The sequence below is a fragment of the Dipodomys merriami genome, unplaced genomic scaffold, assembly GCF_024711535.1.
Source record: "Dipodomys merriami isolate MVZ:Mamm:240054 unplaced genomic scaffold, mDipMer1.0.p SCAF_345, whole genome shotgun sequence".
NCBI classification, from domain to species: domain Eukaryota; kingdom Metazoa; phylum Chordata; class Mammalia; order Rodentia; family Heteromyidae; genus Dipodomys; species Dipodomys merriami.
The window spans coordinates 357,377-370,509 of NW_027204993.1; the positions used below are offsets into that span (position 1 = coordinate 357,377).

General features: G+C 48.1%; 1 protein-coding gene and 1 pseudogene across 1 annotated transcript; one reads left to right on the forward strand and one right to left on the reverse strand.

Moving 5' to 3' along the window:
* Positions 1-3,977: 3,977 nt before the first annotated feature.
* LOC138803670 (PRAME family member 12-like) lies at positions 3,978-5,462 on the reverse strand. The gene has a single exon (XM_069987732.1). The coding sequence runs from the start codon at positions 5,460-5,462 to the stop codon at positions 3,978-3,980; it is 1,485 nt and encodes a 494-aa protein (XP_069843833.1).
* Positions 5,463-7,269: 1,807 nt separating this feature from the next.
* Positions 7,270-12,441, forward strand: LOC138803671 (uncharacterized; annotated as a pseudogene).
* The last annotated feature ends 692 nt before the right edge of the window (positions 12,442-13,133 follow it).

A 13,133-nucleotide genomic window follows, 5' to 3' on the forward strand; every position in this document is an offset into this window, starting at 1 on the left:
TGTCACAATATCATTTCAAGTTAATGGTTTGATGTCAAAATTAATAGGTTTGTGATGTCACAATGGCATGCAGGATCTCAATTGTCATTAATTCACAATTAGTATATGAGTTCATAAAGGGACTGTGATGTCTCCAAAGAATTATGTTGTCACAAAAGTGATGAAGACCTAACAGGTTTGTGATGTCACAATTTGACACAATGCTTATGATTTCTGCTAGTGTGATGTCACAGTGGTCATGATGTTACAGCAGATTTCTGATATCTCTTATAATACCTTAATATTATGGGATTGAAAACAGTTTATGAGTGCACAAAGGGCTTAGATATCACAATGGCAGCATGTCACAAAAGTTATGAGGACAGGACAGGTTTCTGATGTCACAGTGAGTTAGTAATATCACAATGGCAATGTGATGTCACAAAGGGATTGTGATATCACAATGGTTATGAGTCAAAAATGTGTTTCTGATATCTACCCACATACCGCATTTTAAATAGAATGAAATCACAGAATAAATATTCACCATGTGTCTGTGAAGTGACAATGACAATATGATGTCATAATGCTAGGATGTCATTATAAATTTGTGAAGTCACAATAAGCTGCCAGTGTCATATTGACAATGTGATGTCACAGTGGTGATAAGGTCACAAAGCTTTTGTGTTACCATGGCAAATCTGATCTCAATTGACATTAGTTCACAAAGCAGAGATGGATACACAAAGGAACTTGGATGTCACAAAGGCCACATGTGTTTTCAAAGGTGGTCAGAGATCAGAATAGTTTTGGCATGTCACAAGGTGATCATTATGTCACAATGCCAATGTGATGTCACAATGGGTTTGTGATGTCATAGTAGAGAAAAATGTCACAAAGGATTGAGGAGGTTACAATGGCATGTCTAATCTCAATTATCATTAGTTCACAAAGGGGAGATGGGTATACAAAAGGAGTGTGATGTCACAAAGGCCATGGTTTCAAAGGTACTCAGAGGTCACAATAGGTTTGGGATGTCACAGTGTGATCATGATGTCACAACAGCAGTGATGTCACAATGTGTTTATGCTATCATAATGGTTATGGGTTATTTAATGAGTTTGTAATGTCACAAAGACATGTCTAATTTCAATTGCTACTAGTTCACAATGAGGTTATGAGAAGACAGAAGGAGCTGGAAGTCCCATAGGCCATGAATTTTCTAAAATATTATGAGGTCATAGAAGTTTGCGAAAACACAATTGGATAATATCATGATGGCAATGCAATGTCTCAATATCATGTCAAGTTAATGGATTAATGTCACAATTACTTGGTGATGCCATACTGGTGATGTGGTCAAAATAGTTTTGTGATGTCACAGTGGGTTTCTGATGTCACAATCTTCTTGTGATGTTAAAATGGTATGATGTATCTCAATTTTCATTAATTCACAATGAGTATATTAGTTCACAAAAGAACTGTGCTGTCTCAATGACATGTCACAAATGTGATGAAATCCTAACAGGTTTGTGATGTCACAATGTGACAAAATGTTCACATGTCTGGTAGTGCAATTCCACAGTGGAATTCTGCTATCACATGTCATACTTGAAATAGGATTAAGTTGAAAACAAATCATGAGCTTACCAAAGGTCTAAGATATCACAATGGCAGCATGTTACAAAAGTTAATAGGACAGTACAGGTTTGTGATGAGACAGCAGGTTAGTGATTTCACAATGGCAATGTGATGTCACAAAGGGATTGTGATGTCAAAATGGTAATGAGGTCACAATGGGTTTCTATTATCAAGCCTCAATGCCACATTTGAAATAGAATGAAATCACAATGGGTCTATTACATCACAATGACAATGTGATGTCATAATACTTTGATATCATTTTAGCTTGGGGATGTCACAATGAGCTGATGCTGTCATAACAACAGTGTGATATCACAATAGGGATGATGTCACAAAGGGATTGTGATGTTCCAATGACATATCTGATCTCAATTGTTATTAGTTCACACTAAAGAGATTTGTACAAAATAGACTGATGTCACAAATCCCATGTGTTTCTTCAACGGTTCTAAAAGGTCATTACAGGTTTGAGATGTCACAATGTGATCATGATGTAACAATGGCAATGATCTCAAAATGGTCATAATGTCACAGAAGTGATCAAGTCACAATGGGTTTGTGATGTCCAAACAAGTTTGTAATATCTTAATATGTCCAATTTAAATTGCTACCAGTTCACAATGAGACTATGAGTTCACAAAATGACTTGAAGTCCCAAAGGCCACAAATTTTTGAAAATGTTATGAGGCCATATTAGGTTTTTGAAAACATGAGGAGACAGGGATATCAAAAGGGAATTTTGATGTTACAATGTTTATGATGTCATATTGAGTTTATGCTATCAAGCCATATGCCACATTGGAAATAGAACGAAATAACAGAATAAACATTAAAAATGAGTCTGCGACTTCACAATAACAATGGTCTGTCCTAATGCTATGGTATCATGGTATTTTGGTCTTGTCAAAATGAGTTGATAGTATTTGAGGTTGAATTTCCACACCCCGTAATATTATCCAATTTAGAACTGGATCCGTTTGATATTGGTTCTGTGTACATTCATAGGTGGCCATTCGGGACATTGAAATAACTGTTTAGAATTTATGCCTGAAATTCTTCCTCAATGTCACCATTCTACTACTTGAACCATAGCTCTACATATAGTCTTTTTTGCTATACTACTTGGCAAGAAGCAACAGATCGAAACCATGCAGGAGAGCTTAGAAGGTCTCCAGGTCTGGGGACATTGCCAGGTCCCTCAGGGAAAGGCAGGGGAAGGGCCAGGGCTGCAGGATGGCTTTCAGCAACTCTGTGTGGCCCAGTGGGGAGACCTCCCTGAAGAGTGGAGGGAAAAGCAGCACCTGCAGATCCTCAAGGAAAGAGATGGTCCTGGACACTTTGCTTAGTAGGCTTTTTAAAAGGGAATTTACACGAGAGACTTGTCTGAATATTTCTTCTTTTTGAGGGTCTCTGTGTGAGTGTGTGTGTGTGTGTGTGTGTGTGTGTGTGTGTGTGTGTGTGTGTGTGTGTGTGTGTGTGTGTTTGGGCTTGAAGTCAATATCACTCCCAAACTGCAAATGAAGTGTGGTTAGTCTTTTCAAGGCAGATTTGATCAAATTTGAAGCAGTACAGCAGTATTGATAATTCTCATCACTAAGTATGAAGGATCTCTGCCAGGAGTTCTCTTGCATTCATGGGACGTCATTTGATATTTGATGTTGAATTTCCCTGCGCCCTTCCTCTCCCTCCCAAATTAGATTGTTATCAGTTTGGCCTCGGTCATGCAATTATTGGCTTGTTTGTGCCACTTCTGGGACTTGAAGTGAGTGCCTGGGAGTTTTCCCTGAGCTTTTGTGCTCAGTGTCAGCACTCTACTACTTGAACTATAGGCCTAGGTTTGGCCTTTTTTGGTGGTTCCCTAGAGAAGTGACTCTTAGGGACTTTCTTCCCCAGGCCAGCTTTGAACTGTGATGCTCCGATCTCTGACTAGTAGACTACCTAGAATTCTCGGCAAAAAAAATATTCCCATTGCTTGGTGCTGAGAAATGACATCAATCGACTCATGGTTTTCTTTATTTGATTTTTATTTAATGAAGTGAAGGGTAGAGTAAATGACAGATAGTGTGGGATTGCACAGGACTTGAAGGTTTGCTTACAACAAGAGCAAAAACGAGATCCTGTTCCACTGCTTTCAGGCAGAGTCCACTCCAGCTTCCTGATGATGTGTACACAGGCCCCATGGACACCAACCATGCTGAGAAAGTCCGGGGCTTCGATGACTAGGAAGTTGGGGAGAAGTTTCCCAGTCCCTGCCACGCACATTGAAAGATGGGAGTATGCCCCAGGGAGAATGTCCTTGTGTCCAGGGGTTCCTTTGTGATGCTGAGACGAGATTCCAGGAGAGAGGCTGGTGACTACACAGGCAGATCAGAAAGGCTAGGAAGCCCCTCGTGGGTGAGCATCCAGGAGCCATCGGGCCCCAGGCTGTAGAATTGGCCCTTTTGCCGGCGATGACAGAAATCAGTACAGATCTGGACCTTCTGGTGTGGCCCCGCGTCTCTCAAGGCCTGCTCCAACCGAGCCCGAACCTGGGCAAATCTTTCGGGGTCGAGGCTCCCTAGGCCCCAGTGTGGAGGGCGGTAGCTCTCCAGAGGGGCCGGGTAGAGCCCTCGGCTTAAATGGCCCAGCCTGGCAGTGTGGCGCAGCAGGTTGTGCAGGGCGGCCACGGAGATGTGGTTTCCATAGAAGCTGAGGAAGCGCAGTTGGGAGCACTGGCTCAGGGCAGGCAGCATGGCCGAGAGCTGTGCGTCAGTGATGTCACAGTGCTCCAAGGCCAGGGTCTCCAGGGTGCCGGCCACTTGCTCCAGCAGGGCTCGCAGGGGCTCAGGACTGAAGCGGCCCATGCACAAACTCCTCAGACGCAGGTGCTTGAGCTGCCTGGTGCAGGGACACTGGCACAAAAATCTCAGGTCGGCTTCCTTCAGCGGACATGAGCTCAAAGACAAGGTGTTCAAAGGCGTCAGGCTGCTGAGGATGGCGGGCAGCCGTCCATACAGGAAGAAGACATCGTGCACACGAAGCTCCCGGAGATGCTGCAGCTGCCCCAGATGCACCGCATATTTGCCGGAATACCAGAGATTCCGGCGGCTGCAAGTGTAGAAGTCGACACTCATCTTGGAGAAGGTGAGCAGGCAAAGGTTCTTCATCTGGTCCAGGGAAGGAGCGAATTTTCTCATGGTTTCTCGATGCCAGAAATTGTTCACCACCAGTTCCTGGATGGAGTCCAGGCGCACCGCATGCAGAGCCTTCTGGATTTTGGAGATGGATCTAGACAGAATCTGCAGCTTGGTTGAGCACAGCTGGACTCGTCCTTTCCTCTTCCTGGCCCACTGGAGGAGGTAGGCTTGGAAAGCATCCTGGGTGCCATCTCTGATGGTCAGGTCACTGGCGAGGATCAAGGGCTGCTCTTCTGTCCCAGCTGAAAGGCGACTGTCTGTTGGCCTTTCAGTCAGGACCTCTGGAGCGGAGATTTGCGCCATGGAGGGGTATCCCCGTATCCAGATCTCAGGGTGTGCTTTCCGCAGATCGACTACTTGCAGTTTCCACCGCCTGGGGCGCTCCTTCTTGGCAAGTAGCAGCAGATCAAGCCCATCCAGGACAGCTTTGAAGGTCTCCAGGTCTGGTGACTCTGCCAGGTCCCCCAGGGGAAGGCAGGAGAAGGGCCAGGCCTGCACCATGGCCTTCAGCACCTCTGTGCGGCCCTGTGCGTAGACCTCCATGAAGAGTGGGGGGAACAGCAGCACCGGCAGATCCTCCAGGACCGAGATGGCCTGGGACTCTTTGCTCAGTAGGCTTTGCAGGGCTAGATGCTGCAGTGTGGGTGGCGTCCTGATGCTCATCTTGATGGACCACAGGTGGACCAGATGTGGAGCAGGTGTGCAGGGCTCTCGGAATCCAGCAGGGCCGGGGACTGACTGCAGGCTCCAAGACTGTGCTGCTCATCTCTAGCCCCTTGCCATCTTTATAATCTGACCACACCCTCACCAACACTTAACTTCCAATCAGATAGCAGCTTCTGATGGGATTCCTGAGCCACACCCAGCACACCTGGACTGCCAGCCAGCCTCCTACTGGACATATTCACAGGCAGATTCCAACACAAAAGTGACGGGATTATCAGCCCGACTCCCACTGCCCTGTTCCTCCTTCAGTGGTTAACCCTTGGGACACCACAGCTTGCCAAACCTTCTACATTAAGTGCTCCAGATATTCCCACAAATGGACCACTCCGCTGAGCATGCAAAGCATCCAAGAGGAGCAGTCAGCCCACCTTAATCCTATCTAACAAAGTATCTGGAATATATCTGCCAGTCATTTCTTCCCTCCCTCCTTTGTTTCCTCCCTCCCTCGGTTCTTTCCTTCCCTTACCTTCCTTCTTGCTTTCTTGCCTTCCTTTCTCCTGTCCTTCCTTCTTGCCTTCCATCCATCCTTCCTTGTTTTCTTCCCCTCTCTCTCCCTTCCTTCCTGTCCTGTTCACTTTTTTGCAGGTCTGGGTTTTGAACTCAGGACCCGGGTGCCATAACTGAGCTGCTTTTGTCACAGCTATTGCTCAACCACATCATCCACAACCCTTGTTACACAACACTAGAAATTCTGAAGGATAGTTTTGCCCAGTGTGTTTGAACTGTGACCCTCAGATCTCAGAATTCCTACAAGCTACGGTTCTAATAATACTAGAATATTTTCTCAGGAGTTGACTGGAGATACTCTTCTCACACACCTTCTTGGCTGGCTAGCTTTGACCTGCCCTGTCATCTGATCCTCAGATGTCAGCTTCCGAAATAATGGAATAATGCAGATTAAAAGGGAATTTACACCAGAGCCTGGTCTGAATATTTCTTCTTTTTGAGTGTGTGTCTGTTTGTGTGTGTCTGTGTTCAGGTCCAGTTCAGTTCAACAATCATCGGGACGGACCTTGACAACGACCACCTGGCAAGACCACAAGCTAAGCCAAATGACAACCAATCATAGGCCTGAAACCTGTAACCCCCCCCCCCAGACCAACCATGAGCCAATTGTTTCACAAAGAGTGTTCTATGCTAATTTTTGGTTTTTGCCTTTAAAAGTGTCTGTAACCTCTACTCGGGGCTCTCTGACTGACCGGGTCAGAGAGTCTGTTTGTGAAAATGTCAAGTAAACTCCTCTTGCTTGTTGCATCTGCTGGTTTGGAGTCTTGGTTTCTGGGGTGCCCTCCCGTTGAGAAAGTATCCCAGTGAGGCTGTGGTCTTTCCTTTGGGGGCTCGTCCGGGATAACGGCGCCCCCAGACCCAAATTCCAAGGCCAGTTGGAGGTAAGGCAGAGCTCTAAGGTTTCGTGTCTTTCATGTTTGTCGTTTTCGTTTTACGTTCTGGGATCCAAAAGTGCCTGTACAGGACCTGAGTTTGAATCTGTATTTGGGCCAGAGAGAAAAGCAGACGTGCCCAGTACCCTGGTCCCTCCCTGGAGTCCTGCTCCAGGGTCGTCTGGAGGAAGGAGGAGATCCGAGTGTCTGTCTGTTCTGGGGAGTTAAGTTGCGGCTGGCCACTTCCATCTGTAGTTTCCTTCCTCATCTGTACTTACTCGGGCACCGCGCAGCATTTGTCTAGTCTCGTCTGTTTCTGTTTAGTGTTGATTGTCTTTGTTGCCTGTGTTGTGGCCTTTAAAGAAATGGGGCAACAACTAACAACCCCCTTCAGCCTTATTCTAGATCACTGGAAAGAAGTCACGACCCAGGCCCACAACCTGTCGCTGGAGGTCCAGAAGAAAAAGTGGATTCGTTCCTGTTCCTCCCAATGGCCCACTCCCAATGTGGGATGGCCTTAGGAGGGCCCTTTCAATCTTGATATTCTTCTACAGGTGAAGGCTCGCGTTTTTCAGCCGGGCCCTCATGGACACCCTGATCAGGTCCCCTACATAGTCACTTGGGAAGATCTGGCCCGAGACCCCCAAAGTGGATCAAGCCTTTCCTCTCCCAGACACCAGTTCCTCTATCCGCTTCGCCGCCTTCTTCTCCTCCCCTTTTCCTCTTCCCTCTGTCCCCTCTCCTCCACCCGTACCCTTACCTTCTTCCACTCGCCTTGTTTATCTTCCCTCTCTCATCTTCCCTCTATCCCATAAAAGAGTTGTCTCAGTTTAAAACTAAGGACTCCTCCTCCCAATCTCCCTCTGTTTTACCTGATGACCAGGCGGATCTACTACTATTAGACTCCCCGCCAGTCTTGCTTCCCCCGCCGCGGCTTACTCCCAACTTGCTCCGATAGAAGAGCAAAGGGGCCCACTAGAGGTCTCCCTTTCCCCACCCGCTCCTTCTCCAGACTCCACTGAGCTGGAGGCGGGGCCCCAGATGCCACCGCCTCCTCAGGCGCCCTCGCCACCACTCAGTAGTCGTCTGCGCCTCTGCCTTTCCCCTCCGGACAGGGCCAGCCACTTTCAGTATTGGCCCTTTTCTGCTTCAGACTTATATAACTGGAAAACCCATATCCCGCCCTTTTCTCAGGATCCCCAGGCCCTGACAGGCCTGATTGAATCCATTCTGCTAACCCACCAGCCCACTTGGGACTATTGTCAGCAACTCTTGCAGACTCTCCTCACCATGAAGGAAAGGCAGCAAGTGTTCCTGGAGGCTCGCAATAACGTTCCAGGAGCAGATGGCAGGCCAACGCAGTTGCCCAATGAGATCAATGAAGCGTTCCCCTTAACCCGCCCAATTTGAGACTTCAAAACCGCAGCTGGTAGGGAGCAACTCTGTCTTTATCGCCAGGTTCTGTTGGCGGGTCTCAAAGGGGCCGGGAGGCACCCCACCAATTTGGCTAAGGTACGTGCGATAGTGCAGGGTTCTGAGGAAACGCCTGCGGGATTTATAGAGAGACTAATGTAAGGGTACCGTATGTATACGCCCATTCACCCCTCTGCTGCAGACAGACAATACGATGTCAGTATGTCATTTATCAGGCAATCGGCCCCAGACATTCGGACTAAGCTACAGCGGTTGGAGGGGCTTCAGGGCTATATTTTGCAGGATTTGGTCAAGGAAGCAGAGAAAATTTTTAATAAAAGAGAAACTCAGGAAGACAAGGAAGAAAGATTACGGAAGTTGCAGGAGGATAGAGAGGACAAGCGAGACAAGAAACGTACTAAAGTGTTAAGTAAGATCTTGGCCACCGTAGTGCAACAGCCAGAAGAGAGAGAGGCTAGGTTAGATAGGAACCTGGGGGACGAAAAGAGACCTCTGGTGAGCCATGACCAGTGTGCATACTGCAAGGAAACAGGACACTGGGTTAGGAATGGCCCGAAGAAAAGGGGACAGATGAGAGGACCCCGAAGGCTGGCACAAGTGTTGTCCCTACAGGATGATAAAGATTAGGACAGTCAGGGCCAGGAAGACCCCCCCCCCCAGCCCTGGGTAAACCTTCAAGTGCGGGGCCAGCCAGTAACCTTCCTGGTTGACACTGGCACCCAACATTTGGTCCTAACACGATCAGGAGGTCCCCTGAGTTCTAAGACATCTTTGGTGCAGGGGACCACAGGAGGGAAAATGTACCAATGGACAACTGAACGAAAAGTTCACCTCAGAACAGGGTTAGTCACTCACTCGTTCCTGCTAATTCCAGACTGCCCCTATCCGTTGTTGGGGAGGGACCTCTTCTCAAAGGTAGGGGCCCAGATTTATTTCCAAGGAAAAGGGGCCTCCATTAGGGGACCCCAAGGACAGCCCCTCCAAGTCCTAACCTTACACCTGGAGGATGAACATCGGTTACATGAAAGCCCTCAGTCAGCCTTGATCGACCCCCAAAGGTTATCAGATTTTCCCCAGGCTTGGGCGGAGACTGCGGAAATGGGACTGGCTATGAACCAGCCTCCCATGGTCATTGGACTTAAAGCTTCGGCTACCCCGGTGATGATACATCAGTATCCACTAAGCAGGGGAAGCCAAAAATGGAATTAGGCCGCATATACAAAGACTGCTCCAATTGGGTATCCTAAAACCATGCCAATCTCCATGGAACACCCCCTTATTGCCAGTCAAAAAGCCTGGGATGGGAGACTACCATCCAGTGCAGGACTTGAGGGAAGTGAACCGGAGAACAGAGGACATACATCCTATGGTGCCTAATCCCTACAACTTACTAAGTACGCTGCCCCCAAGCCACACATGGTATACAGTGTTAGATTTAAAGGATGCCTTCTTTTGCATGAGGCTAAGCCCTCAGAGTCAACTGATCTTTGCTTTTGAATGGAGAGATCCAGAATCAGGTTTTTCAGGACAGCTCACAGGGACCAGATTGCCACAAGGATTTAAAAACTCCCCGACCCTGTTTGACGAGGCTCTACACCAGGACCTGGCTGATTTCAGAGTCAACCCCCCCCCCATTCACCTTTCTACAATATGTAGATGACCTGCTCCTAGCGGCTGAAAATCAAAATGACTGCCTAAAAGGTACTGGGGCCCTTTTAAAGAGACTGGAGGAGTTGGGATATAGAGCCTCAGCCAAAAAGGCCCAAATCTGTGTCCAACAAGTGACCTATCTAAGCTATAAGCTGAAAGGAGGGCAGAGGTGGCAAACAGAGAGTCGTAAACAAGCCATCACCCAGATCCCACTGCCCACTAGTGCACGGGCCCTGAGGGAGTTTTTGGGAAGGGCTGGATTCTGTCGCCTGTGGATACTAGGCTTCGCAGAGTTAGCAGCCCCTCTATATCCTCTCACTAAGGCCACTGTCCCATTTCGGTGGGAGAAAGAACAACAACAGGCTTTCGATCGGATTAAAAAGGCCTTATTATCGGCTCCGGCCTTGGGTCTCCTGGATGTGACCAATCCGTTCACCCTATATGTGGATGAACGACAGGGAATTGCAAAAGGAGTCTTGACTCAAAAACTGGGGCCCTGGAAAAGACCGGTGGCCTACTTTTCAAAGAAACTGGACAGTGTGGTGGCCGGATGGCCCCCATGACTCCGCATCATTGCAGCTGTGGCCGTGTTGGTAAAAGACTCTGATAAGCTAACCTTGGGACAGCCCTTGACATGACGGCCCCCCATGCCATAGAGACAGTTATTTGCCAGCCTCCTGACCATTGGCTTTCAAACATTCGTATCACCCATTACCAAATAATGCTGTTAAATCCCGACCGGATTCAGTTCGGGGCCGCGGTCTCTCTCAACCCAGCAACTCTACTTCCGGACTCAGACTCTCACCTCTCCATCGAATATGTTTGTCATCAAATGCTAGCGGAGGTGCACGGGACCCATGAGCACTTGACCGACAAGCCCCTACCAGATGCTGAACACACCTGGTATACGGATGGGAGCAGTTTCCTGCATAACGGTGAGTGGAAGTCGGGGGCAACTGTGGTAGATGGGACCAGAGTCATCTGGGCATCGGCCCTAGAGCCTGGGACATCAGCACAGAGGGCCGAACTTATGGTCCTGACACAGGCATTGACAAAGGCCCGGGAAAAGAAAGTCAACATTTATACAGACAGCCGGCATGTTTTTGCTACCACACATGTTCATGGAGAAATTTATTGAAGTTGAGGCCTGTTAACCTCGGGGGGAAAAGACATTAAAAACAAAAAGGCCCTCATCCTACCTAAAAAGGTGAGCATCATCCATTGTCCAGGCCACCAGGTAGGGAGGGACCCTGTAGCAGTAGGGAACAGGATGGCGGATGAAACTGCTAAGGCGGTGGCCTTACAGAACCAAACCTTTGTTTAGGTCACATAACGAGAACGACAGCCAAACAAACAGCCTCTCTTCCAGTATTCAGATCAGGATGTGGAAACAGCCAAAAAGCTAAAGGCAATCTCTAATGACTCAACTGGGACATGGGAATATAAAAACAGGACTATATTGCCCCAAAAGGATGCGAGGAGGCTGGTTACCTACTTACACAGGTGGACCCACTTGGGTTACAAAAAGTTGGAGACTCTTTTACAGAGGGAGGAGCAGTTTCATTACATTCCAGATCTGCCAAGGTTAATGCAGGCGGATTCCAAGCGCCCACTGGAGTCAGAATGAGAGAACGACCCGGCACCAACTGGGAGGTCGATTTCACCGAAATTAAGCCTGGCAGGTATGGGGCAAAATATCTCCTAGTTTTTGTAGATACCTTCTCCGGCTGGACAGAAGCCTTCCCCACTAAACAAGAGACTGCGCAAGTGGTAGTCAAGAAGATTTTGGAAGAAATTTTTCCTCGATTCGGGCTCCCTGACATCATAGGGTCAGATAACCGCCCTGCTTTGTCTCCCAGGTAAGTCAGATGGTGGCCAAGCTTTTGGGGATAGATTGGAAATTACATTGTGCTTATTGCCCCCAAAGTTCAGGACAGGTAGAACAAATGAATAGGACAATTAAAGAGACCCTAACCAATTTAGCCCTAGAAACTGGCACTAAAGACGGGGTCCAATTCCTTCCCATGGCCTTGTTTAGAGCTCGTAACACCCCGGCAAGCCATGGAGTAACCACCTATGAAATCCTATATGGGGGACCCCCTTCCATAGCAGCCTTCCTTGACCCTGCAATTGATTCTTTTGCAAATACCCAAAGTTTACAGGCGCGGTTGCGAGCTCTGCAACTCATCCAGAGACAGGTGTGGAAACCTTTGGCTGCTGTCTACACGACGGGAAGTTCCATTATCCCATACCCCTTCCAGATTGGCGAAGAGGTGTACGTGAGGAGACACCAATCCAAAACGCTTGAGCCGCGGTGGAAAGGCCCGTACACTGTGCTGCTGACCACACCTACTGTGCTAAAGGTAGACGGGATTGCCGCCTGGATCCATGCCTCCCATGTCAAGTGTGTGCCACCTGAGGATGAGAAGGACCCTGCAGTGCCACCCAAATGAAAGCTGCAGCGCACTCAAAATCCTCTCAAGATAAGACTCTTAAAAACTGTTTAATATTCTTGCTGTTGTAACCTTAACAGTAGCTGAGGGACAAAGGGTCCACCCCCTGGCAGGCAAAAATTCAAACCCACACTTTCCCCAAAACCAGACATGGCAGGTAGTAAATGAACATGGAAATATAATCTGCTCCACCTCCAACGTAGCCCCTCTCTGGACATGGTGGCCTGACCTAGAACCGATCTTTTGCATACCGCTCGCTACTGGGGTGCAGCACGTTGGGGAGATGGGGCTAAGGGAGGTTTCCCAATCTATGTCTGCCCAAGTCATCAGGACCCTACACTCAAATCTAAATGTGGGAAGAAAGAAGATTATTTTTGTAAGGCCTGGGGCTTTGAGACCACAGGCGATACCTACTGGAACCCCTCATCCTCCTGGGACTATATCACGGTTAAGAGGTACAGTGGGCAAGGGGGAAAAGGAAACTGTGTCGACGAAAGCTGCCAACGGTGGTGCGTAAAGCTTACTGTAAAATTCACTGATAAGGGAAAAGTGCCTAACCTGGACTGGGGGACTGGACTCACCTGGGGGTTTAGGCTGCGCACGAGGGGTGCTGACGACGGCGGGCGAATAAGTATCCGCCTTTGGGTACAGAGTATGAACCCCCTCCCATTGGCACCCAACCCCACTCTAGA

What these genes read in the sequence shown, in the direction of transcription:
- LOC138803670 (XM_069987732.1), bottom strand. Translation starts at nt 5,462, where the DNA reads ATGAGCATCAGGACGCCACCCACACTGCAGCATCTAGCCCTGCAAAGC.